The sequence below is a fragment of the Oncorhynchus mykiss genome, chromosome 5 (genome assembly GCF_013265735.2).
Source record: "Oncorhynchus mykiss isolate Arlee chromosome 5, USDA_OmykA_1.1, whole genome shotgun sequence".
Lineage (NCBI taxonomy): Eukaryota > Metazoa > Chordata > Actinopteri > Salmoniformes > Salmonidae > Oncorhynchus > Oncorhynchus mykiss.
This window is the reverse complement of record NC_048569.1, coordinates 21,601,100-21,625,262: the sequence shown is the minus strand read 5'-3', so window position 1 is coordinate 21,625,262 and position 24,163 is coordinate 21,601,100. Positions and strand designations below refer to the sequence as shown.

Here is a 24,163-nt window from a genome sequence, read left to right as displayed (position 1 = left end):
ACCCTACATTCAAACCACTCACGCAATAACTCTCTCTCTTTATCTGAATGTATCTGAGTTCTTGTCTCTCGGTGAGATTCTATGTTCTATTATTGACCTTATTAATAACTGTAAAAAATATTGTTGCCTTACTGCGTGTCTGCAACAGGCTCTAACTTGGCATTAGACGCAGATCTAGGATCAGCTAACCTTGATGAAAATGATTATAGGAATTGCAAAACTGCTCTTAGATCAGTGTCTAGACTTCCTATTCATTTATCAGGATAGTTTTTTGGGGGATGATTTAGAAATGAATTGGGTGCGTGCTTCTGTGGGATTGTTATATAATCTGCTGTACAATGTGGCATGTTGTTATCTAATAACAATCTAATTAAATTATGTCTCTCTCTCTCCTATGCCCTCAGACAAGTACTGACTGTGCCCAGAGTATTTTTTCACTGCCCTGGGTCACCACACACCCACACACAAACTCGCACACTCACAACCTGGGTCATAAGGTAACATGAGTGGCGGGTGGGGGGCATGTGTGCTACAGTGAGAGGCATATAGCCCCAAACATGTTCTCCCCTGAGAACATATTCCAGGACTTCAAATTTCTGTGTTAGGAAACAAACACAAACACTTAAACAACACACACACACACAAACATGTACTAGGTTGACTTTCTGACTGCGTCTCTCCAGCCAGTCTAAACCGGTTTGTGTTTATCTATGGCACAGTAGCTGCTCCTGTAGAGCATCAGCCAAAACTGTACTCAAGTGGCCTTTCATCGTGTGTGTGTGTGTGCGTGCGTGCGTGCGTGCGTGTGTGTGTGTGTGTATTTCCTGACACATACTGTATATTGGTGTGTCTGTTCTGAACACACCACATCTGAAACACAAGTTTCAAGTTTCATTAGTTGTACTTACGGGATACCCATGGTATACATAGTCCAACCAAATTCTTACTTTCAGGTTAATTCTCGACAATGCAACAATAAGAAATAATAAAATATAAAAATGTGAACATAAAGTAAATGGCTCAGTAGAATAAATAATATTATTTTGCATAAGTATAACACAGGAAGGCACAATTTATAGACCAATATTTACACGTCTTGGGGAACGGGGGATTGGGGGGCAAGTGTTTACATTGTGCAGTGTTTAGCAATTATAATAAGAGACTGGTAGTAGCAGTTGGGATGTGTGTGTGTGTGTGTGTGTGTGTGTGTGTGTGTATGTGTGTGTGTGTGTGTGTGTGACTGACATGAGAACAGACCTCAGGGGGGAAACACCGCCTTTTCCTGTTGCAGAGATATCTGACTTCCTGACCCACTAATTCTCAAAATGTCCACAGCTACTATACCATGGCTGCCCAACCCTCTTCCTGGAGATCTACTGTCCTGTAGGTTTTCAGTCCAACCCTAATTTAGCATATCTGATTCAGCTAGTTAAGGACTTGTTGAGCAGCTAATAAGTCGAATCAGGTGTGTTAAATTACGGTTGAACTAAAAACTCAAAGGACGGTAGATCTCCAGGAAGAGGGTTGGGCAGCCTTGTGCTACCCCGTAGAACAGGGCGTCAAACTCATTCCTTTCAATGAAGACCTAGACAACCAGGCATGGGGAGTTCCTTGCTAAATAGTGACCTTAATTCATCAATCAAGTACAAGGGTGAAGCGAAAACCCGCAGACACTGGAGTGAGCTTAAAACGTGCTAATGCAAATGAAAAATAAGAGTGCTCTCTCTCTCTCTGTGTCAGGGTGGTGACTAAGATATGACAAAGTTCTAGCAAAGAATGGGACAGGCCTTGCTCAGATAGGGAAAGGCCCTAGCGTGTCTATGTGTGGAGGGGTTGGGAACGGTTCATTAGCTCACGTTTCAAAGATCTTTGTCACTCTATCTGCAGTGCTCATTACAGTATTAGCATAAAATACTACATCATGACATCTGAATCTGTCCACACAACTGTGTCCACTGTCCAGACCGCAGAGATGAACTGAGTCAGTAGTTCACATGAGCCTTAGCCAATATCTGGGGGGGGGGGGGGGGGGGGCAGAGAGCGTGTTGGAGGATACAATGCTCTCTTGTCCTGTCTGGTTATTCAGCATTGGAATGGAAAAAGGGAGCTAGAGAGGGAGGAGAGAAAGAGAGGATAGAGGGAGAGGGGAGAAAATAGAATCTACAAGAGGCAGAAGGAACAGGCAGCTCTCTCCAAACCCTGCTGTGGTGTACAATGTGATAGCGGGCCCAGTAACTCCAAACCCTGCTATTCACCAATAACCCTGCTATTGAAAGAGGGACCCATAACCCTGCTTTTAATCCACTTAACTAATTCTTACACAGTTCACAGTTTCTACAAAACGGCTTCTTTATTTCAAACAAAGGAAGATCATGATAGCATTCAGATCAGTAATGGCTATAATGGCATCACTTACACAAACAGAAAAACGACAAATACAAAAATATATTGCACTTTGTTTGGAGGTGAAGATCAACTTTGAAGGACAATTGACCTGTAAACATTTCAAATGTATTTTTTTCTTATTTTATTTTTACATCTGGCTGTTTCTTTGCCTCTTATGTAAATACAGAGCTTCTTTCTGGTGTCATATGTCCACATACTACAATCAAACAAGTGCTTAGTAGGGTACTGTATCTATGGAGGGTTTAGTGAGGAAAGACACCTGAAAGACAGAGAGAGTGAGTGAGTGCTTCACAGATACACCAGTGTCTGAACACACACACTAGTCATTTCACCATGTACCACATTCCCCATTCAGGAAACCCAAGACACAATAACACCTCTCTAAAAACATTTCCTTTCATTTGTTTCTTAGTTACTTTGTTCTAAAAGAGTCTTTGATCGGTGTTGTTTCTAGTTAAGTAGTAATGGTGGTGAGAAGACAACGGACATGTTCCAGCATATATGACAGTTGAGGAAGAAAAGATATGGAAGTTAAGTAGAAAAACAGTGAGAGGCATGTGCAAAATTCACTCTGAGGCTGGAGGAGATCCTGACCACTGTTTCCAACAGTCCAACAGTGGATTATCTATTTTCTTCTTCTCCTCTCCTTTCTAGTCTTAGATGTGCCACGTAATGGTCATATGTACCAGAAGCTTGGTCTAAGGACAATCAATTATTTCTGACCAGCAGAGAACCGTGATGCTGGTCAGACTGAGGCGTCTCCTGGCCTCTCCACAGAGTGTCTATCAGAGCTGACATCCCTGCATCTGTTGATCTATGTACCCGAGAAAACTAAGGATGAGACGCAATGTTGGCCCCAGTAGGGGGTTATAGCGGCGGCCATGTTGGATCCATCTGTAGGTGACTGGCTCCAGTAGGACGTTATAGCGGCGGCCATGTTGGATCCATCTGTAGGTGACTGGCTCCAGTAGGGGGCTATAGCGGCATCCATGTTGGATCCATCTGTAGGTGACTGGCTCCAGTAGGGGGCTATAGCAGCGGCCATGTTGGATCCATCTGTAGGTGTAGATGCCTGTCTGCTCTGAGCAGGTCAGTGTTGTGCTCAGCGAGAGGGGCAGAGGTCGGGTCTCCTTACCACCTGACCTCCACAGCCCGGCTCTGGGTTAGGGTCAACCTGAGGAACACAGGGGGAAGAGTAGGCTAGTTAGACCTACAATAATGTGTGTGTGTGTGTGTGTGTGTGTGTGTGTGTGTGTGTGTGTGTGTGTGTGTGTGTGTGTGTGTGTGTGTACGCGTGGATGTGTGGTGTGTGTGTGTGAGTACCTCGGAGTAGAGCGGCGGGGGCTGGTATCTGAACTCTGTAATGTAAGCGCGCAGTGTTCCCTGGTCCTCTTCGTTGACCTCTGACCCCTCACAGCGCTCCAGACAGCCCCACCTCTGCTCCTCTGTCACCACCAAGTCACTGTAGCTGGGGGGAGCTGTGAATACACACACAGCATAGGATTAACTTGGGAGAACACACAAACAATACACAGTACACACACAGTACACAAACACACAGTACACGCTCACACACAGGTGTATGTCGTACCCTCAGGTCTCTCTGGCCAGCTGATGCTACTACAGTAGCTGCTGATGCTGCTTGTTCGATTGGTGAATGCATGGAGGGGGATGGTCCCGATCACCAACGGCAACGATAGAGACAGGTTCAACCCCCCAGGGATGTCCACATACACCTGAGAGAGACAGAGGTAGATATTGTCTTATTGACAGCCCAAATGATGATATACCAGAAAGATAACCTTTACAGTATAAGACTGCAAATATCCTGCTAAACCGGTTTGATTTTGCGAGGAGATTTGACTGACACTTATTTACCATTCTACAATATTAATACATGTATTACCATATAAACTATACACCATATTATAATTCCTCACCACCAGTGAGTACTCCACTCTGATGAGTGGACAGTCCAGGATGGATGGGGACACTGGGGGTATGTGGAGGAGTTTTCCATCCCAGCTCTGGCTCTTCCCCTGGGGTAGGGTGTCCCCACGCAGGGCTGCCATCTGCTGCTGGAGCTGCCTGGCCTTTCCCTTGGCGAAGTAGGTCTGGGTCTGGCTCAGCGCTGCCTTGGGCACCACCACCCTGGACGAACAGTTCTCCACCTCTGCAAAGATCTGGATGGACTCACCTAGAAGAGGAGGAGAGGAGAGGAAAGAGGAGAGGATGAGGCTGTGAGATGGGGGTGGTATGGGAGGGGGGAATGGGACAGTGTGTGTGTGTGTGTGTGTGTGTGTGTGTGTGTGTGTGTGTGTGTTACTCACCTGGCGTGTATCCCTTCCTCTCTATCTTGGCGCTGAGTGAGATGGGTCCCGAGGCACAGAACCAACAACATAAGGTCTTGTCCTTGGTGCCAGCTTGAGGGGCCTATACATAGACATTTCACAAAAACTGTGAGCATGTGTGTATGTGAGATGTGTGTGTGTGTATATGTGTGTGTGTGTGTGTGTGTGTGTGTGTGTGTGTATGTGAGGTGTGTGTGTGTATGTATGTGTGTGTGTGTATGTGAGGTGTGTGTGTATGTATGTGTGTGTGTGTATGTGTGTGTGTGTGTGTGTGTGTGTGTGTATGTGAGATGTGTGTGTGTGTGTGTGTACACCCCACAATCCTCACCAGCAGCAGTGGTGTGTTGATATCGATGTGTTCAAACACAGTAAACTCTTTCTTGACTTTGAAAGGCAGCAGCCATGGTCTGTAGAGCTCTGCTCTCACCCAGTACCTCACACTGCCATGCTTCCCTTCAAACGACGTGGCCAGGGGCCTGAGAGGGGGAGTGGAGGGAAGGGGAGTGGAGGGAAGAGGAGAAGAGAGGGGGAGAGGAGGGGAGAGGAGAAGAGAGGGGGAGAGGAGGGGAGAGAAGAAGAGAGGGGGAGAGGAGGGGAGAAGAGAGGGGGAGAGGAGGGGAGAGGAGAAGAGAGGGGGAGAGGAGGGGAGAAGAGAGGGGGAGAGGAGGGGGGAGGAGAAGAGGGGGAGAGGAGAAGAGAGGGGGAGAGGTGTATAGGATTATACTTTTTACATTTCTATCTTTAGATAAGATTCCATATTTGGGGTTCAGATTTATGTTACAGCTGTGTGTGTGTGTGTGTGTGTGTGTGTGTGTGTTACATACATCTGTGGTAGCAGGAAGCTAAAGGCGAATTCGTGTAATCCTGTGTTGAGAACAGTGAGGGTCTCCTCTGTACTGTCCTCATCTGAAATACAGGAAAACAAGATTCCAAATACCATACCTGACACACACTAATCTACACACATAGACACACACCCACCATTTCATGTCATTGTTTCACGTTGTGCTTTCAAGTGCCTCATTCCAAATCAACATCAAGATAATAAACCCAGTAGTAAATGCTGGACGACACATAAGCGCACATTAAAACATGTTTTTTATAACACACCACACAAATTCACACATAAATGCTTTATAACACATAAAACCCAGTCATCGTATTTAATTTGAATGTTACCCATTGTGTCAGGTCATAAACGCATCAAATACAACATTTCTTGTAATTTCCTCCATGAACACTTCAGATACTACAGGGCACAGCAGAGACCTGAAGACACACCCAGGCTGAGCAAACGTGATTCCCCTTTCACTTCCTTTATCTACATGTTATTGTGTACGTTGATGTGTGAATCTCTGATCATCTATTTTCTGCCACCTCAGCAGTCTTGCATTTTCTCATTTGCAGCTGAGAACATTGTGGAACATTTTGTATGTGCGTGTGTGTGTTTGTTTTTAAATCACACCGGCAGCGCGAGGAGAGCAGGAGCAGACTGGTATGAACCAGAATGAGCAGCGGATTTTCAGCCTGATACTCCAATGCATACATACTTAGCTTGCCATTGGAGGAAAGCTAACCTGGTCCCGCCCCTCCACCAAGCCCCTTTATGAATGGCCATGTGTTCTGTAATATGGGAGAATTGAGAGAGGGAGACATGAACAGAGAGATAGGGAGGGTAGGAGAGAGAGAAAGAGAAAGGGAGGGAGATAGAAAGATTTAGGTATTGAGTGATACTCAGAGAGAGGGAGGGAGGGAGGGAGGGAGACAGACAGACAGACAGACAGACAGAGACAGACAGACAGACAGACAAAGACACTACAGTCTAGATCTGTCTGTCTATTTGAGAGAAATAAAGAGGGACTCGAGAGTAGGTACATTCATGCATCTTTATTAAAAACCAACAACATATTTTATTTGACAAATTCCTCAATCAATCAACACACAAATACAATCAAGGTTATTACAGTGCAACAAAATAAGGAAAACATAAAATACTTACAGATCATGAACTAATAAACACTATGCTTGAGCAACAGTGGAGATCAAATCAGTGTAGGCTCTGGTCCTGGAGAGCTACAGGGTGTACCGGCTTTTGTTCCAGCCCAGCACTAACACACCTGGGTCACATACTCATGTTCCACTATTTAGAACACTGTTGGTTCAATCAGGTGAGTTAGTGCTGGAAATAAAAATCCTGCACCCCATGTAGCTTTCCTGAGGTAAACAGATGATCAGCACATACATGACATCATTTACCAGCCAGCTACATAAGCAACCCTACCCTACTGATTAACACTGTTTTCACAAAGGCTATTCTGAACTAAAGGGCACCGGTAGGTTATCTGAACTTAAGGGCACCGGTAGGTTAGAGCACCGGTAGGTTATCTGAACTAAAGGGCACTGGTAGGTTATCTGAACTAAAGGGCACTGGTAGGTTAAGCTGCCACAGGTAGGTTACGTTGCTGAAAAGGCAACCAGTCTTCTGTTGAAGGTCTTGGTGTTGTCATATTGTGATGGATAAATGTTCGAGAAAATATGACTTCAGCTCTCACATTAATTACCCTGGCAACAAGAGCCTGATTCGCCTATGCAAAAGTGCATTTACTGTAATACGAGATAGGACTTGTTTGTATTGCTGTGTTATGTCAAGAGTCTATATTTATTGCGCTGTATACTAACTATGGGGTTGTTTTTCTTTTAAATGGAAAAACTAAAAGTGTATCTCTTGGTGTTGTTAACCCCTGTAAAGATGCTAAATAAATCCTAAATGTTTCACTTTACATGTCCCATTAGACCAGCTATTATGAAAATTGTTATCAGCTGAAACTGAACCTCAGTAGCCTAGTAAGGTAATAGGCACTACTGTAAACGCCCTCTTTGGTCAATGCAATGATACATTTCTTAATAGTACCTGTTGATGTAACATATCAGTTACTTTATGGAAGATGTGTGGCATAGGCCTGCCTACGTGTTAGGCTAATTGTGCAGTACATTAACGGAACTGTTACAGCAGCAAATTGAAGACAAAGTTGCATGCTTAAGAATTTTTATTTCCCAAGATGGAATGATGTCATCCTAGACACATATGGCAGTTTAGACCAATCAGAGGCGAAAGGGGTGTCCCCCCACGCGCCCCCTTCCCTCAGCCAGTTTGTGATCAGGTTTGAACCGCTTCTAACAAAGGGAGTAAACTTCAGGTTGTCATCAGCAAAACAACGTTATTGATAAAATTATAAAACAAAAGCAGTAATAAACCTACAAAAATATTCTAACTTTAACCGCTTTTAGTTAGATTAGCCCTCGATCGTGTCAAATTTTGACAACATTTTGAGGTTTCTTAACTCGCTAAATAAAACGCAGAGAAGGCTTTACAAACTTCAATTCGAATAAATCACAATTACTGTAGAATCTACAGTAATTGTAATATGTGTCATAATAAGACATCAATTGAGCAAATATTTATGTCGCATCTGGCGTATTAAACAGCCTAAATTGGATGCAGAAAACCTATCCTTTGTCGCATCAGGACCACTATCCCACCTGACTAAGAACTGTAATTTGTTCCAAAGAATGTGTGATGTGTGTGTTACGCAGTTTATGTCAAATTTAACTCATCGTCAATCATGTAACCTACAAATGGCGTAAGCTATAATTACCAGCAATGACAGAGCTCCATAACATAGCTGGAATCTGACAATTCAGAACAACCGGAACTAGGCCTTTCCATATATACCCAATTTCAAGTTTGCCAGCACATCTCTGTGAGAATGAGTGCGTAATTATGATGTGGTTGTCCCTTACCTCTCTCCTCTCCTATTAACGTGTCGCTATGGTTTAAGTATTCCACCTCCTCGGTGTAATTCTGAGTGTAGGCAGTGTTGGCTCCGGCGTTCCGGGACTCGGTCCACCGCACCTTGGCTATGCCTCTGGCGGTTATGTTCAACGTTTTGACGCGAACCTCGCCGGTGACTTCGATTATCACCCTCCCCGAGACCGAATCCCCGCCGGAGTAAACGGGGACGTTGTTGTCGTTCAGATAGTCGAAGTAGACCGCTAAAGTTTTCACCTTTCCCAGCACCATGGTGTTAGAGAACGTCTATGAAAACTGAGAAATCATAAGGAACCCTCCGCCCACGACCCCTCGCTTTTTGCTCAGGATAGAGGATGCGCCCTGCGGGCTGGGATAGTGGTCCTCTCGCTGACGGTTCATATGGATGTCAGAGGTTCAGGGTTACAGCAGCGGCTAAAAGCTGTCATCCTCCCAGTGCGTTCATTTCTAATGGTCTCCTCCTCCACTTTCTAGTATGAACAGCTGCTTCGTGTCTCAGCGCTCTTAAAGGAGCCTCGCCATAATAAACTTATTGGGATGTGCGTACAATTGCGCATTAGTTCATCCTTCCTCATGTTGCTGAGTTGAGTTCATATAGATAGGCTACAGATCTCGGATCAGCTTCTCAAATCCAAAAACCCAAATGCAAACCGAAAAACATAACTGACCTTCGATCAGTGTTGGGGCAATTTCATTATTTTTGGAGAGGATAGGCCTACAGTTTCCACAACTGTTGTAATTTCATTATAATGTCCCATTCTTAAAGAGTTACTACCTTACGGACCTTCAACCCTTCCTTTGCTCTGTTCCCACCCTTTTGGTCGCTCTTCCACATTCACTTTTGACATTTGGTCCAAAAATTGGTTCTGATGAAAGTCCTACTGGCCATATGAACCTTCTTACAGAAAATGACAATACTATAGTCCCTTACCGCCATCTACTTGTGAAAAGAAGAACAGGCTAGTAAGAGCATTTCATGATAGACAAAAATATAAAGGCAACATGCAAACATTTAAAAAGTTTTTCTGAGTTATAATCAATTGGGGTGATAGGTAGTCTAGTATTTAGGGCATTGTGCCAGTAACCGAAAGGTTGATAGATCAAATCCCTGAGCTGACAAGATACAAATCTGTCATTCTGCCCCTGAACAAGGACGTTAACCCACTGATCCTAGGCCATCATTGCAAATAATAATTTGTTCTTAACTGACTTGCCTAGTTAATTTAGGCCATAATTTATGGATTTTCCATGACTGGGTAGGGGCGCAGCCATGGGAGGGCATAGGCCCATTCACTTGGGAGCCAGGCCCTGTCACGTTCTGACCTTAGTTCCTTTGTTTTGTCTTTGTTTTAGTATGGTCAGGGCCTGAGTTGGGGTGGGCAGTCTATGTTTGTTTTTCTATGGTGTTTTTGAGTTTGGCCTGGTATGGTTCTCAATCAGAGGCAGGTGTCGTTAGTTGTCTCTGATTGAGAATCATACTTAGGTAGCCTTTTTCCACCTGTATTTGGTGGGTGTTTGTTTTCTGTTATGTGTCTGCACCAGCCAGAACTGTTTTCGGTCGTTTCTCTTGGTTATTTTCGTGTTCATTTAATAAATATGGACACATACCACGCTGCACCTTGGTCCTCACCTTCTTCCACCGACGATGACCGTTACAGGCCCAGCCAATCAGAATGAGTTTTTCCACACAAAAGGCCTCTATTACAGACAGAAATAGTCCTTTTAATCTTTACACATTTTTTAAAAGTACATAATGTTACAAATTTGAAAAAGGTATATCATTGATTAATTAATTCAATTTGCTTTTGCAAATTCATTCACGTCCAACTCCCACATTACTGGTACAGTACTGATGGTTCATTAACGTCTATACATAGATTAAAATCGTCTTTGCAGCTTCCAACGTATTCCAAAACCAAACTTTGGAAAATTAGGAAAAACGTTTTTCCTTTCAAATGTTCTAATAATATGAAAGCTCTCAGAGGGGGTAGTCCCCAATTGCCTGCTAATTAGTGAACCTCCACCCATAAATGGATTGATGTCTGACCTCGGCAGCGATACCAACACTAATTATGCCATTAAACAGCAGAAATTGTGAACAACGCTTTCCAAAGTCTACCATCGGGCACAGGCCATGTAAAGGTTCTCTCCAGTCTAGCCCTAATGTCTTGCCATCCGAGATTGGCATCGGTCCAATACCGCAGTGCACAGCTGAAGCACAAGAAGGTAATGGTAGACAAAGGGACAGGTGGAGTGAACCGGGAAACTGATGACAAATGCAGAAAAGGGAAAACTTCTGCTAGCCATGGAACTGCGTTTGAAAACTGAACAATTTAATGTAATTGCAAAACTTATGACGATGAACGAGGACAAACTCTTCAACAAAACCATCTTCTACAGGGACAAAATCGTATTCTACAGGAACAAATCCATTTAGCCAAAGCTAAATATGATGATGTCCAAGCCAAACTAGATAAATCTGACGAGCTATGTACAAACAGGAGCGCAAAACTTGATAACATGCATGCCGTTTTGTTGAACGTTACTCAAATTAACACTGTTCTACTTCAAATGTTGCAGACCAAAGACGATCAGTTAATGAACACAATGACTAAGTTGGATAACAGGTCAGTAGAACTCATTGAAGTCGCTGACCAAATGAATGATGAGAGAACTCAGGTGATGAAAAGTGGACTCTACAATAAAGCAGAATACCACCCTTAGGTACAATCTGGTGGAATTCCAGAATGGTCACGCGCTACAGCGTGACTACCCAACCAAGCAACCAGAGTCCAGCACTCAAAGGAGTGAAGACGATAGGTTTCAGACTTTGCCTCCCGCAAGTGTCCCTCAGTCTTCTCCTCTTGGCCATTCGGCACTGAGTAATATGGTGCCTATATGGCGCCTCTTCGCCAGCTTCTCCTCTTGGCCCTTCGGCCCCAATTTCCCCACAGGATGAAGCCATCCCTCTCCGCCCGCTTGGCGGAACGCCTTGACAAACTTGTCAAGAATTTCCCCACCTTTGACCACGTTCCAGGTCAGCCAAACAATACTGAGACGTTCCTAGATGACATAGAGGATGGCTACTCGAACCTTATGGGTTCTGACTGGGTTTACCTGTTGAAGCGATGGTCAAATAGACATGTGACGAGGTTCATTCGTCTACAACAGCAACACGTGTTAAATGACTGCGCTAAACTCGCCACAGCTTTGAAATTAGAATTCAGTGGTTCTGTGGCTCGCAAACACAATAGCTCACTGGCTAACACTGTCAAACAAGCTCAGAACGAACACCCACAAGCTTACTATCATAGGTTCTTTCAGCTTACTTTGGCCTACTCACTGAAACAGGAATGGAAGGGCTGTTACCATTCAAACAAATGTTTCTGTCGAACATGTATCCCACCTTCATTACCTACTTGGGCCCTGCAGACCACGTTGGCTTGCCGATCTTACAACTCAAAGAGCTTGCAAGGCATCAAAAGCTCGCAACGCTAAGAGCCCTGACCACTCAGTTTTGAAGTTTGACCAGGAGCACTCACTCCAGTTAGAGGGTGCATTATCAGATATTGGAGCGTTGACAGATGACGCACAACAACGGTTTCTACCACGAAACCACGAATCCAATAACCTACGCGGTCAAAATAACTGTAAAGTACGTCGCCATTGAAACGACTACCACTATAATTGACCTATTCGCTACGTTCCTGCACCCAACCCACAAAAAGTGTCAGATCACAAGGGTAACAAAGGGAATTAACACCCTTAGCAAGGACGTTAATATTTTAATTTCTCCCGCTCTCGCTCAAGACCCTATCCAGGGCCCGCTTGATCAAGAAATATGGCCACAGGCTTTGTCTATAGACTCTGATACAAAGTTTGCGAAGAAAAAGGTCAAAAGCTTCGTTAAAGCCAAACCGAAAAAGTCAATCTGCGTTCACCTTTAACAGAAATTGCACATCACATTATTGCGAACGACCACTCCACTTTGTGGGGAATATGTCCACTAAACGTTTGATGATCTCAAAAGGGCTTTGAAGCCAACTAAACGTTGGTTAAAAGTGGAACGATGAGACACTACATTTCAAGGTTTCACTCAGACTACCTCATCCCCTCACATTGAGAGTCATGCTGAAACTACACTTCCAGGACGTATCACTCGTTCACCCTGTGTATGTTACCAGCCTCGAATCTGAACCCCTGCTACTCAGAGCAGACTTGATGGATCGGTTACTCCCACTGATGGATTGGAAAACCAACCAATTATGGTCACAGGTCACAGTGCCTTCTCCACTGACCACACTGTCTTCCCCTAACGCTAGCTGCAACGCAGTCATCCACGAGGGGTTTCTGTCGAAAGCACCCCTTGGGAAAAAGACGCTTCAAAACCTCTTGGTGCAGAATCCGATCCAAGGAGATATTATGATATCTCGACACATTCCATCAGCAAACCTGATGGACCATTCTGTTCATTATTTCGAGACAGTTGTCTCTGCGGATGAAAAACGCTCCTTTTCCTTGCAGTCGTACAATACTGTGGTTGAGATGAACCTCTCTTGCCCTTCGGACACTTCCGCAAGCACTGCAGCCGTCTCAGCAAGAAAAGCATCGATGTGCAGTGTACTCTGCTTCCGATGATACATCTTCCACTTTGTGAGGGACTGTCACCCCTTACAATGACACTAATGGCGTCAGTCCAGCAACTGACCCGATGACTCCCACTGGTGAAACACTTCGCGATATCACAGACAGATATCCACGTCTCAGTTCGCAGGTACTGAAGAGGTTGCCACAATCGGACGCGGTGGTGACTGACAGGCTTTGACAGCCAGAGTGTTTTGAAGCACAAACACCAGGAGATTTGGTTGAAAGGTTACAGCCATTCTCATAACAACGCGACCGCTGACATAGGGTCCAACCTTTTAGTTTGTGCCTCGGATACCAACACCACCCACTGGTGGGGGGGTCCTGAGACACAAAGGGGGGGAATAGTTGCCCAGACCCATGGTGAGCCTCATCGAGGCCGGTGGGGGAGGGGGTTTGAAACTACGCGCAACACCGTACGAGATCGCCAGAGCATAAAACATGTTTAGTTGTAACCTCCCCTACGAGAACAGTGACGAGCAGGCAGGCCCCTAAAAGGGAACATATCTAAGATATTACTGAGGTGTACCACACTGGTCGTAAAAGAAGTCCAGTGGACTTCCACCTCAAACAAATGGCAAAAATAGTCATGCCTTGCCATGTGTAGGTTCAACTACAATACAACTAGTAAAATGCTCCAATCATGTGTTACGGTAGGATAATATTTCAGAATAAATTACTAGGATAACTGGTAGCCTTGAGTACCAGTACCAATGCCAGCCACAGTCAGTCCAGCAACAATCAGTAAGATGATTAAAGACCTCACAAGTCAAATTGCTAATGATAATAGCGACAGAGGAGTTAGTAGTAGGGATTCTCCAGAACACTCTTCTGATGGTGAACGCACATGCCACTAATAAATAGAACCCTCCATTCAGGAGGAAAGATATTAGAAGTCATGAACCATGATCCACAGCATACGACTGGTCCAGTGCTTATAGAGTACTTCCGCCGTGAGGTTATCTCCTCCGTGGACAACATATGAAGTAGACTTCTTCATACCTATCGCCACTACAATAGTGGAAGACACAGTGACTTGTAGTAAAACCACTACAGACTCCCTTGATACCAATTCTGACTGACCCCCAGGCATTGAACTGAAAATTGCCTGACTATGTCAGACTCAATCTGAACAAGTTGTAGTCTACCAGAATACTTGGTTTTCTTCCCTTAACATGTGGGCTTGTGTAAGCATAAACACACATGTACAGTACAACTGAACATCCAATTAGGATTTATGCTAGGATCACTTAATAAGGGTCAGAGCAAAACGCTAGCCTGGGTGAAATTGAAAACGTACCTTTAAAATGAGAAAATTGTCTTCCCTGTAAAGTTTAACTAAGTCAGTAGCCACGCCCAAGTCAGCCAGCCAATGCCAGCCACGCCCAAGTGAATAGACACTGGTTGGAAATGATGAACCAACCCCTTTTCTACATTTCTATAAAAGCCCCCGTGACCAAAAGTCACTGTTGAAAAGGGCTAATTTCAACTACGCAGGGCAGGAAACGTGAGAGCTTGCTACAGGTATGAACTCTGAACTATTGATGACCTAAATAAGTGCATACTAAACTAGCATATAACAGACTGCAGCTGAACATATGCGCAAATCTAGTATGAGAACACTGACCGACGAGGACAAATCTCCGAAGTGAGATGAACTTCTCAGACCACGTGAACCTCTCACACGACGACCCGGATGATTCCACAAAGAACATGGCGACATAGACTGGGCAAACCAGAGTCTCACATCACCAACTCAACTATCGAAGCCAGTGTCACGTAAATACAATGCATTACTTTTCCGAATGAATGATCGTAAGTGGCATATGTATAGCTTCCCAGGTACGATAGAGACCCATGTTCCTTAGCCTTCCTTCCAAACCCCCTTCTCTTCTCTCTGAATTTACCTTGTTATGACTACACTGTTTTGTCTTGTTTAGTCCACTAGGGATGGTGTTTTACTGTATAGTGTGATTATGTATTGTATATTCTGTAATTGTTAATTAGTTAGTAAGTAAATAATTGAGCCAATTGGTGTATGGATAATTTATAGTAAAGGCTGGGTTCGTGCAGATAGCCAAGAATTTTACGACATTTGGAATGAGACTGACGTGAGGTAAAGAACAATTCATTAATAGAAGACTAATTGAACAGATATTCAAATATCTGATGAGTTTTATTCAGAAAATTATAACTTTGTAATCTGAACATTTTCCGTGGTGCCCTGACTTCCTAGTTATTTAAATTTACATGATTAGTTTAATCACGTAATAATAATTACAGAGAATTGATTTGATAAAATAACATTCTTCACATTTAATGACAAGCGAGAGACACGACACCACACACCCACATGTATTCCCACACACACATACACACACACATAGCCTATTGTAAGGGATGCATGGTTTTCTGTATAATATAAATACATTTTATATAATATAATATACATTTCTCTAAGTTTCACCATCATTGTAAAGCCCTACTTATTTTGTTGCTTTGGCAAAGTCATTTCTGAAGATTATTATTTATTTCATTAGAGATTCATTTACATCAACCCTTTAGGTCAATCCTGTTACGTGAACTGAGCCCTCATTTTAATATGGTGAAACTATTCCTTTTTAAAGACTTTTTTTCAGGAGAAGCATTGAATATCTACACGAAAACGAAAAATGGGTTCCAAAAGGGTTCTCCGGCTGTCCCCATAGGAGAACCCTTTTTTGTTCCAGGTAGAACCCTTTTTCGTTCCAGGTAGAACCCTTTTTTCGTTTCAGGTAGAACCCTTTTGGGTACACAATACCCCATAATGACAAAGTGAAAACATGTTTTCTGACATTTTTACAAATTCAATGAAAATGAAATACAGAAATATCTCATTTACATAAGTATTCACACTCCTGACTCAATATATGTTAGAATCATGTTTGGCAGTGATTACAGCTGTGAGTCTTTCTGGGTAAGTTTTTAAGGTGCCCTTCTTTGCGATGCATTGGAAAACCTCCCTGGTCTTTGTGGTTGAATCTGTGTTTGAAATTCACAGCTTGACTGAGAGAAATTACGAAAAATTGGGTAACACTTGACACCCAATAATCCTAACCATGACATAATATGTCATAACAGCTGACAAAACGTGTCATAACCTGTTATAACCCACAAAACCTATCACACAAGGCAAAACATTCCATTACACCATAGCCTACGTGTCAACAGTACACTTATGTTATTCATATATTTTTACATTTACCATATTAAATTATCATTGTAATTGTGCACACACTGATGTCAGACATGCACCTTCCCCAATGCTCTGTCTGTTGATGACTGGGATGAATGCAGAAGCAGATTTCAGGAACAGGACAATTCACCCTCTATTTATAAGTGCATGTACCTGATAGGCCTTTCTGGCTTATATGATCATATGGTCATAATTATTATCATTTTTCATGCATGATTGTATGTGTCCCATCATATTCATTGGCCCTCATCACAATATTACAAATATTCAATCACACTGTTGCATGCTTGTATCGGATGAAAATCCACTCCAATTTGCTGAGGATGACAGAATTAGGGTATGAGCAATTCTAACCTAATTAATCTGGCTTCATAATGACATGTTTAAGAGGCTAGAACCATGAGCTGATCCTTGCAGTCATAGTCTAGTAATAAATAGTGAAGTCAGTTTAAAGCAGAGGTATCAGTGTGTGTATCTAAAAGAATACAATGTGTGTAATTCATTTTTTACCAATAAGCCGCATCAACAGTCAATAAGTATCGCTCTGAAATATGAGGACTGCAGTCATGTATCAATTTAAAATGAATCAACATGTATTACAATAAATCCAATAAGATGCAATTATCTAAAAGAAGAAACCGCATAAGTCATCTAGGTAAAAGGTCAAAAAGTCTAAGATAACAACAATACTGCATGTATTGTACGCAGGTATAGCTAGGAGCTTGGAAAATACAATAATTACATTTGAACATGGCAAAACATTCTCCTTTAAACCATCCCGGACGAAACTCAAATGACAATATCCTCAACATTTAATTAGCATCACTCTGGTGGCCGAAACAAAAGAAGGAAAACATCGCAACTCTCTTCTAACCAAATCACCTTGCAACATTATGGGAACAACCAGCCATCAGACCGGCGACCAGATTAGGACAACGTCTCTGAAAAGGAAAAACCATAAAACATGCAATAGGCCTACAGAGAGTCATATCAACATGTTCAGCTCTTTATATTAACTTTAGAAATAAATCAGACATAAAAATACATTGAGAACGTCAAATGTCACGCCTCAAGGGCACTAGGAACTTTGGTGCGCCACAGGGAAGTCTCGCTCCTGGGGAGGGTGCGGGTGAACCGCACACTGTGCTTTGATGCCAGCAAATTGCCGATGTTGCCTTCATCACAGTCTTTATGCTCTCTCCACATTTAATATTCCAAATTATAGAGTAGTCTTAGGTCACCCATATCCTTAACTTTTACTTTGTAAGAGTCATACGTTCCTCTAATGTCTGTAGGTTCACCGCCCAGTGAAGTATGTGCTGTGTAGGGATGTGTGAGTGCCTATCTGATCTTTCCTAATGGTTCTCTTCAGGTGGTGCCAGAACCATCGCTGGGCAGCTGGACTGGCATCCGCGGGCCACTCCAGAACACTGCGCCTGCAGAGCCGCCTGCGCAGGTGGAGGATGCGTGAGTGTTGCAAGACCTGGGGCTGCAGTAACAGCAGCACCATGGAGTCCACCCCCTCCTCCACCAGCCGCTGCTGCACCAGCAGGGCAGCCATTTTGACTACACCACGCAACAGGAAGCCGTCCGTCAGCACAAACACTGTCTTCCTGCTCTGCCGCACGCTATTGGACAGGTTGTCCATGACAGGCATACCCAGTGACCAATCACGCTCCTCCAGGCAGAGGGATCGTGCCCTCTCTCCACGCTCCTCTAGCTCGACCCTTAGATGGTTTAATACCCAATCAGAAGCCAGCGGGTCTGCGGTGTCATACATGACAAAGGCGTCGTAGATAAAGTCTGTGGGCACTAAGCGACGGTGATGCTTCATCTTGGCCCCACAGTAGTCCAGAATATAGGAGAGATCCCAGTAGAACAGGTGTGCTGTGAGAGATACCAACAGAGTGAGAATGATGAGAAATGACGTGATGATGCAGAAGGCCATTGCGTTTTCATCGTTCACACACTCCTCTATGTCATAGCTCAACACAGACTTGCCTCTCCTCTCCACGGGCATGTCGCATGTCACCTCAGTAGCCAGCAGAGGGAGCTCCACCTCATTGCTCCTCATCCACAGATGGAAGTCCAACAGGTCACAGGTGCAGTGGAGCGGGTTGCCCTGTAGGGACAGCTGCTGGAGGTGGTTCTCTGCTCCAGACTCAAATGTGGTCTGGTTGATGAGCTCCAACAGGTTGAAGCTGAGGTCCAGCACATACAGGCTCCTGGCGCCCCTGAGGAAACCAGGCGCTAGCTGGGAAATCCTGTTATGGCTCAGGTCCAGGAACTTTAGTGAACTGGTTAAAGCACAGGCCACCTGCTCCAGTTTGTTCTTACTCAAGTCCAGCTCCTCCAGATGCGGTAGTTGTGTGAGCCTCTCCCAGTCAAAGACCTTCAGTCGGTTTTTACTCAGAGACAGGCGTCTCAGGGTCTTGGGGAAGTGTTTGTAGACCTCAGGCGGTACACGGTGGAGCTTGTTGTATGACAGATCCAGGGAAGTCAGGTTTTGGAGCGCTCTGAAAAGTTCATAGTTCTGGCATATTTTCCACATGATGTCTAGGCGGTTGCCTTGGAAGTCCAACTCCTGTAGGGAGCTGCTTGAGATGTTGTTATGAGTGAGGGTGCTGATCTCGTTCCAGCTCAGGTTCAAAACCTTCAGAGAGCTCAGGTTTTCCATGAATGCTAAGCTGTGGTTTAGCCCTGCCACCACAAAGTAATGATTATTATGACTCAGGTCCAACACCTCCAGTTCTGTTAGCTCACTGAATGCATGCTCATAGTGCAGGTAGATCTTATTCCGGGATAGATCCAAGTACTTAAGTTTGGGGAAATGTACAAACTCACTACCGTTGAACATGTCTCCAATGGAGTTAGATGACAGGTTGAGACAAGCTGTGTTGTCCAGGCCTTGCAGCATATCAGGGTTTATGTGGAAGATGTTGTTTCTGCTAAGGTCAAGCACTGAACCGTACGCAATACACTTTGGCTTAATGTTAGGCAGATGTTGACGAAAGAGTCGATCCTTGTGTACGTAAGGCCCAAACCTGTCTCTATTCAGCTCATAGCCACAGCTACACCCACATGTTGACAAAACATCTTCTTTCTTAGACAGGAAAGCAAATTTGTTCTCAGAGAGGCCAACACTGGACAAGTTGTGGAACATGCCAAACAATGAGGGGTTTGTCTGATAGATAAAGTTAGTTCCCAGATTGAGCACAGACAGGTGAGATAAATTGTAAAGTGGGTTCAAGTCATTTTTGTGAAGAGTTGAAAAAACATAGTTTTCTAGGTGTAATGTCTTCAGAGATGTCAGGTTGGAAAAGTTCCTAGAGAGCTTCAAGTTGTGGGAATATGAAGATTGTCCAGGGTGATTGTAAGACAAGTCCATCACCTCTATGCCGGGTAACACAGAGAGGAAGTCCCCGTTGGCTATCTCACCAACTAGACGATTGAATGAAAGGTACAGGTAGCGCAAGTTGGTGAGGTTCTCAAACCAGGAGGACTGTAGGTGATCTAGAGAGTTTCCGGATAGTCTCAGCTCCTGCAGCTTGGATAGCTTCCTGAAGGCATATGGGTGTATCTGTAGTGCCCCATTGGGTGTATTACAGGGCGAGCAGAAAAACGGGGTGTTAGAACACACAGGGCAGTTACCTGACAGGCCCAGAAGCCTCAGGCTAGTGAGGCCACTAAGATCATGCTGGTGAATGTAGGTGATAGTGTTCTGTTTGAGTTTGAGCTGCTGGAGGGATGGGGGGAGGAACAGGGGGACACCTATCAGTCTGTTGTTTGACAGCGATAAACTAGCAAGGTTGGTGAGGTGGGAGAAAGTTCTGTTTCCGATGACTAGTCCATTACAGACACTCTTGTAGTCGCAATTTCCAATTAAGTGGATTGTTTCTAAGAGTCTGACATGCATGAAGTCGTTTGGCCTGATGGTTTTGATGCAGTTGAACTTCAGGCTCAAAAACCGCAGCTTGGATGGAAGGGCACTTGGCACTGCAGAAAGACCATTACTATCAAGGAGCAGTTCCTTGAGCTGATCCAGCATGGAGAATGTTTGGTTCTCTATTGTCAGAGGATGTTTCTGGGGGTGGAAGTTATTGCTAAGGTCTAGTCGAGTCAGGTTTCGGAGGTTCCTGAACGAGATGCCGGAGAGTTTCTTGATCCTGTTAGAGGAAAGGTCGAGCCGTGTGGCATTCCGGCTGATATCCTGGGGTACCTGGAGTAGCTTCCTGTCCGAGCAGTCAAAGGACTCTGATTGGTTGAGAGAGATGACATCGCAGGGTAGTTTCCTCTGAGCCCAGGTCCTCCCAGAGCAGGAGAGGGAGAGACACAGCAACACCAGGATGAACAGCAGTCTCTGAAAGGCAGGGGAAAGAGGAAACCTGTGGGAAGAGGATATCATATGAATATTGATTGAAAATACCTGATTCCAAAAGTAGTCTTGGTTCTCTGCAAGAGGGGAGTGATAGGTAAGACAAAATGATATATAAGATGACAATGGCACAGATAGTATTGCTATATTCGTTGAGTGCTTCAGCTTAGGTTATCAACTTTTTTTAAATTGGATTGTGAGTAGGCTACAGTGGTGGCTGCTGAGGGCAGGACAGCTCATAATAATGGCTGGAATTGAGTATAATGGCTAGAATTGAGTGAATGGAATGGTATCAAACACATTAAAACCATGTGTTGATGCCAATCCATTTACTCCATTCCAGACGTTATTATGAGTCGTCATCTCCTCAGCAGCCTCCACTGGTAGGCTACCTGATGTCTCTCTCTGCGGCTTACTGAGAGGGGGGAGATGAACAATGGGACATTTGTATCATTAATTGTATAGTGCTTTGTAAGTCTGTAACATGTTGAAACCGTTGATGTGTTGAACGATTGTGTGCTTTTGGTATAAAAGCTGTGTGCTATCGCTCATTTAGGGGATACCTTTGCTATTGTTCAGGTTGGCGTGCCCTGGGAGGACGCGGACATAATCGTAATCCAAATTCTACGGGAACATAATTGTGTCTAGGGCAAGATGTGCTCCTCTTCACTGCTGTCTGCTTTCATTCTCCCTTGGCTCGCCTTCCTTTTTATCTGATGGGTATATATTTATTGTGTGTTGGCCGGAGATCATCAGAACTTAAATATATTGTGATACATGAAGTGATTATTGAGTATTTGTGTCACGAATCTCGCCGAAGATGGTGCCTCTTCCTGTTCGGGCGGCGCTCGGCGGTCGTCGTCGCCGGCCTATTAGCTGCCATCGATTCCCTTTCCGTTTGTTTCTGTTTATTGGGTTTAATTGGGTACACCTGTTTTGAGTTAGTGTTTGTTTGTAGGCCATTTAAGGGCACTTGGCCGGCTGGGTATTTGTGCGGGCTTGTTCTCTGTTATTTTGGTGTTGGTGTATGTGTCATCTCATTATTTTCCGGACAGTTTTAGTCCTGTGTATTTTGGACGGGTGGTTTCATACGCCCTAGTGTTGGCATGTCCATGTCTCCGCTGTCGTTGGAATAAATAGATTCACGTACGATATTACCTGCTCTCTGAGTTTGACTCCTCCACCGCACCATTTATAGAAGTCGTAACAATTTGTGCTGATGACGAAACTGAGATTCAACTATTTTGTGCTTCTGGTCAGCAGTGAACGTTTGAAACACTAGCCGCTGAAGATTGTGTCAATGATGAACAGACAAACTCTTTCCCTGAAAATGAAATGTATTTTGTATCTGATATCTGGCTGGTCATTCCCATATTCCACTTCCTGACGCAAAGAACCTGTGTGTTTCAGATTAGTCCCGAGGACTTCTCCTCTCGTAATATATATATATATATATATATATATATATATATATATATATATATAGATAAATAAAATCAAGTTTGTGTAGTAGCCCTACAGTGAGGGGAAAACATTTATCATGATCTTACTTCTGCTTTCCTGAACATAATCTTTTAAGGTAGCTTTTAGTTCAAGATTTAACTAATTGAATTTGCCATATATATTTTACTTATTAATTTATACATCTGTAAATAATGCATAGATATGCTTAAAATGTTTAAGTATATACAAAACAATACTGTGAAGTGCCCTGTAAGGAAATATTTAACTTGATGGTTCATATGTGCCATGTCATAGGGAGAGCATTTGGGCTGTCCATCCATTGTTGAATGATGTTGGGATGTATCAACACAATATTTCAGTTTTCCTCATATCCTAAGCCCATCGTAGGAATGTACTGGTCATAGGGAACCATCAAACTCTTCAATTAAATTAAAGGTACTTTTAAAAGTGAGCCAAAATATGAAGATTCTCTCATTTAGACATCCAATTAATTTCTGATACACAAATGTCTTGGTACTTACCAGTGTTCCTTCATAGTGCTCCCAGAGAGATGTCAGACAGTAGGGGTGGATGAGCCAACTCTTTTTTTGTGTGTACATCACACAGGAAGTCATCTGGAGCCTTGCTGGTTGAACTTCCACATCGAGAGTGTATTCTGAGTATTTTGTATGAGTATTCTGAATGCTCTGTGAATTCTGACCTTTTTACATGGATGTTGAAACTTCCTCTAAGTGCATGGTATGTGGGTTCTGGGGTCAAGGTTGTGCAAAGCATCCCAATAGGCCCCAGCCACACATAAATGGATTAAATGCTCAAGGAATGCACTACGAATCTGTTTAATCCATCAAAATGTTAACTCTCTGTTGTCCGTCAACGTATGACCCCATAGAAAAATCATTGTCTCTATCCGTTTTTCTCGGTGTGCCCGGGACCTCTCTGTACAATGTACTCACACCCCCTTTAGTAATATCTTTGTTCCTCTATTTAGAAAAGCGGAATGATCCTTGGATGATCTCACCCCAACCCAACCTGCATGTAATTTGTCCACCTCAGAGGAAAAAGAGGCTACAGATTGTCTCTACAGTAAGAACAGTTTTAGAATTGTGATAGGTGCCTTTCTTTGGTTTGAAATATGTAGCTTGGTTTTTGAGGTTGATGGAGAGTGATTAGGGGTTGGAACTAAAGCCTACCCTGTAACTCCTCTGGACCAGGGTTGTAGACCACAATACATGGCTCCAGGTTTGGGTAGGTTACGTTCTAAGTGTTAGTTACTAGTTACCAGTGAAATTGTAATCAGTAACGTAACTTTTGGAATACCACAACTCAGTAACGTAATCTGATTACTTTCAGTTACATTTGGATTACTTTTCCTTTAAGAGGTATTAAAAGACAAAAGGATCCATCAAACTAATTTGGTGTGCCGTAGTGGTCTCTGACTTTTAGTCAGACTCTCAGGTGGAACAAACTTGAACCTTTTTTCAAGGCTGATTTGAATGTCAGTGAGAACAGAATGGTGTCAATGTATTTTTTTCACAAACAACCTTTCTGAAAAATAATTGTAAAAGTAATTTAGTTTTTTAAAATGATGTTTAATCTGATTACACCGTCCAACTCAATGCTTACTTGCAGGTTCCTTCTCGACAATGCAACACCGATAAGACATAAAAGATAATACAGTACAAACATAAAGTAAATGGCTCAGTAGCACCTTTTTTCCTAAGGGTGTACTATCTTGAACCTAAAAGGGTTCTTCAAAGACGCTTGGACCTCCTTTTTTGATATTTTCAGTGGTATTGTTAACAAACACGTCATAGTTGAAGTGTACCTATGATGAAAATTACAGGCCTCTCTCATCTTTT

General features: G+C 43.5%; 2 protein-coding genes across 3 annotated transcripts; both read right to left on the bottom strand.

Annotated features, from left to right (window-relative positions):
* Nucleotides 1–2,324: 2,324 nt before the first annotated feature.
* Nucleotides 2,325–9,063, bottom strand: LOC110523413 (arrestin domain-containing protein 3). 2 transcript variants are annotated; one of them, XM_036977040.1, is made up of 8 exons: nucleotides 8,559–9,063; nucleotides 5,582–5,663; nucleotides 5,086–5,233; nucleotides 4,737–4,839; nucleotides 4,347–4,603; nucleotides 3,998–4,142; nucleotides 3,730–3,884; nucleotides 2,325–3,580 (listed from the first exon to the last, which is right to left on the bottom strand). In XM_036977040.1, exons 1-8 carry the CDS (start codon nucleotides 8,836–8,838, stop codon nucleotides 3,509–3,511), a joined length of 1,242 nt encoding a protein of 413 aa, XP_036832935.1. In that variant the 5' UTR covers nucleotides 8,839–9,063; the 3' UTR covers nucleotides 2,325–3,508. The 2 variants fall into 2 exon arrangements, with proteins under 2 accessions (XP_036832935.1, XP_036832936.1); XM_036977041.1 differs by lacking the exon at nucleotides 8,559–9,063 and adding an exon at nucleotides 6,308–6,341.
* Nucleotides 9,064–16,181: 7,118 nt separating this feature from the next.
* Nucleotides 16,182–23,230, bottom strand: LOC110523412 (toll-like receptor 8). Its single transcript, XM_021602089.2, has 2 exons — nucleotides 22,826–23,230; nucleotides 16,182–20,850 (listed from the first exon to the last, which is right to left on the bottom strand). The coding sequence occupies exons 1-2, from the start codon at nucleotides 22,837–22,839 to the stop codon at nucleotides 17,763–17,765; spliced, it is 3,102 nt and encodes a 1,033-aa protein (XP_021457764.2). The 5' UTR covers nucleotides 22,840–23,230; the 3' UTR covers nucleotides 16,182–17,762.
* Nucleotides 23,231–24,163: the final 933 nt, after the last annotated feature.

Coding starts and splice junctions, on each gene's coding strand:
- LOC110523413 (XM_036977040.1), bottom strand. CDS start 8,838: ATGGTGCTGGGAAAGGTGAAAACTTTAGCGGTCTACTTCGACTATCTG. Junction 5,234..5,581: donor AGCTTCCTGCTACCACAGAT/GTATGTAACACA, acceptor TCCCCCTCTCAG/GCCCCTGGCCACGTCGTTTG. Junction 4,143..4,346: donor GAGTGGAGTACTCACTGGTG/GTGAGGAATTAT, acceptor TGTCTCTCTCAG/GTGTATGTGGACATCCCTGG.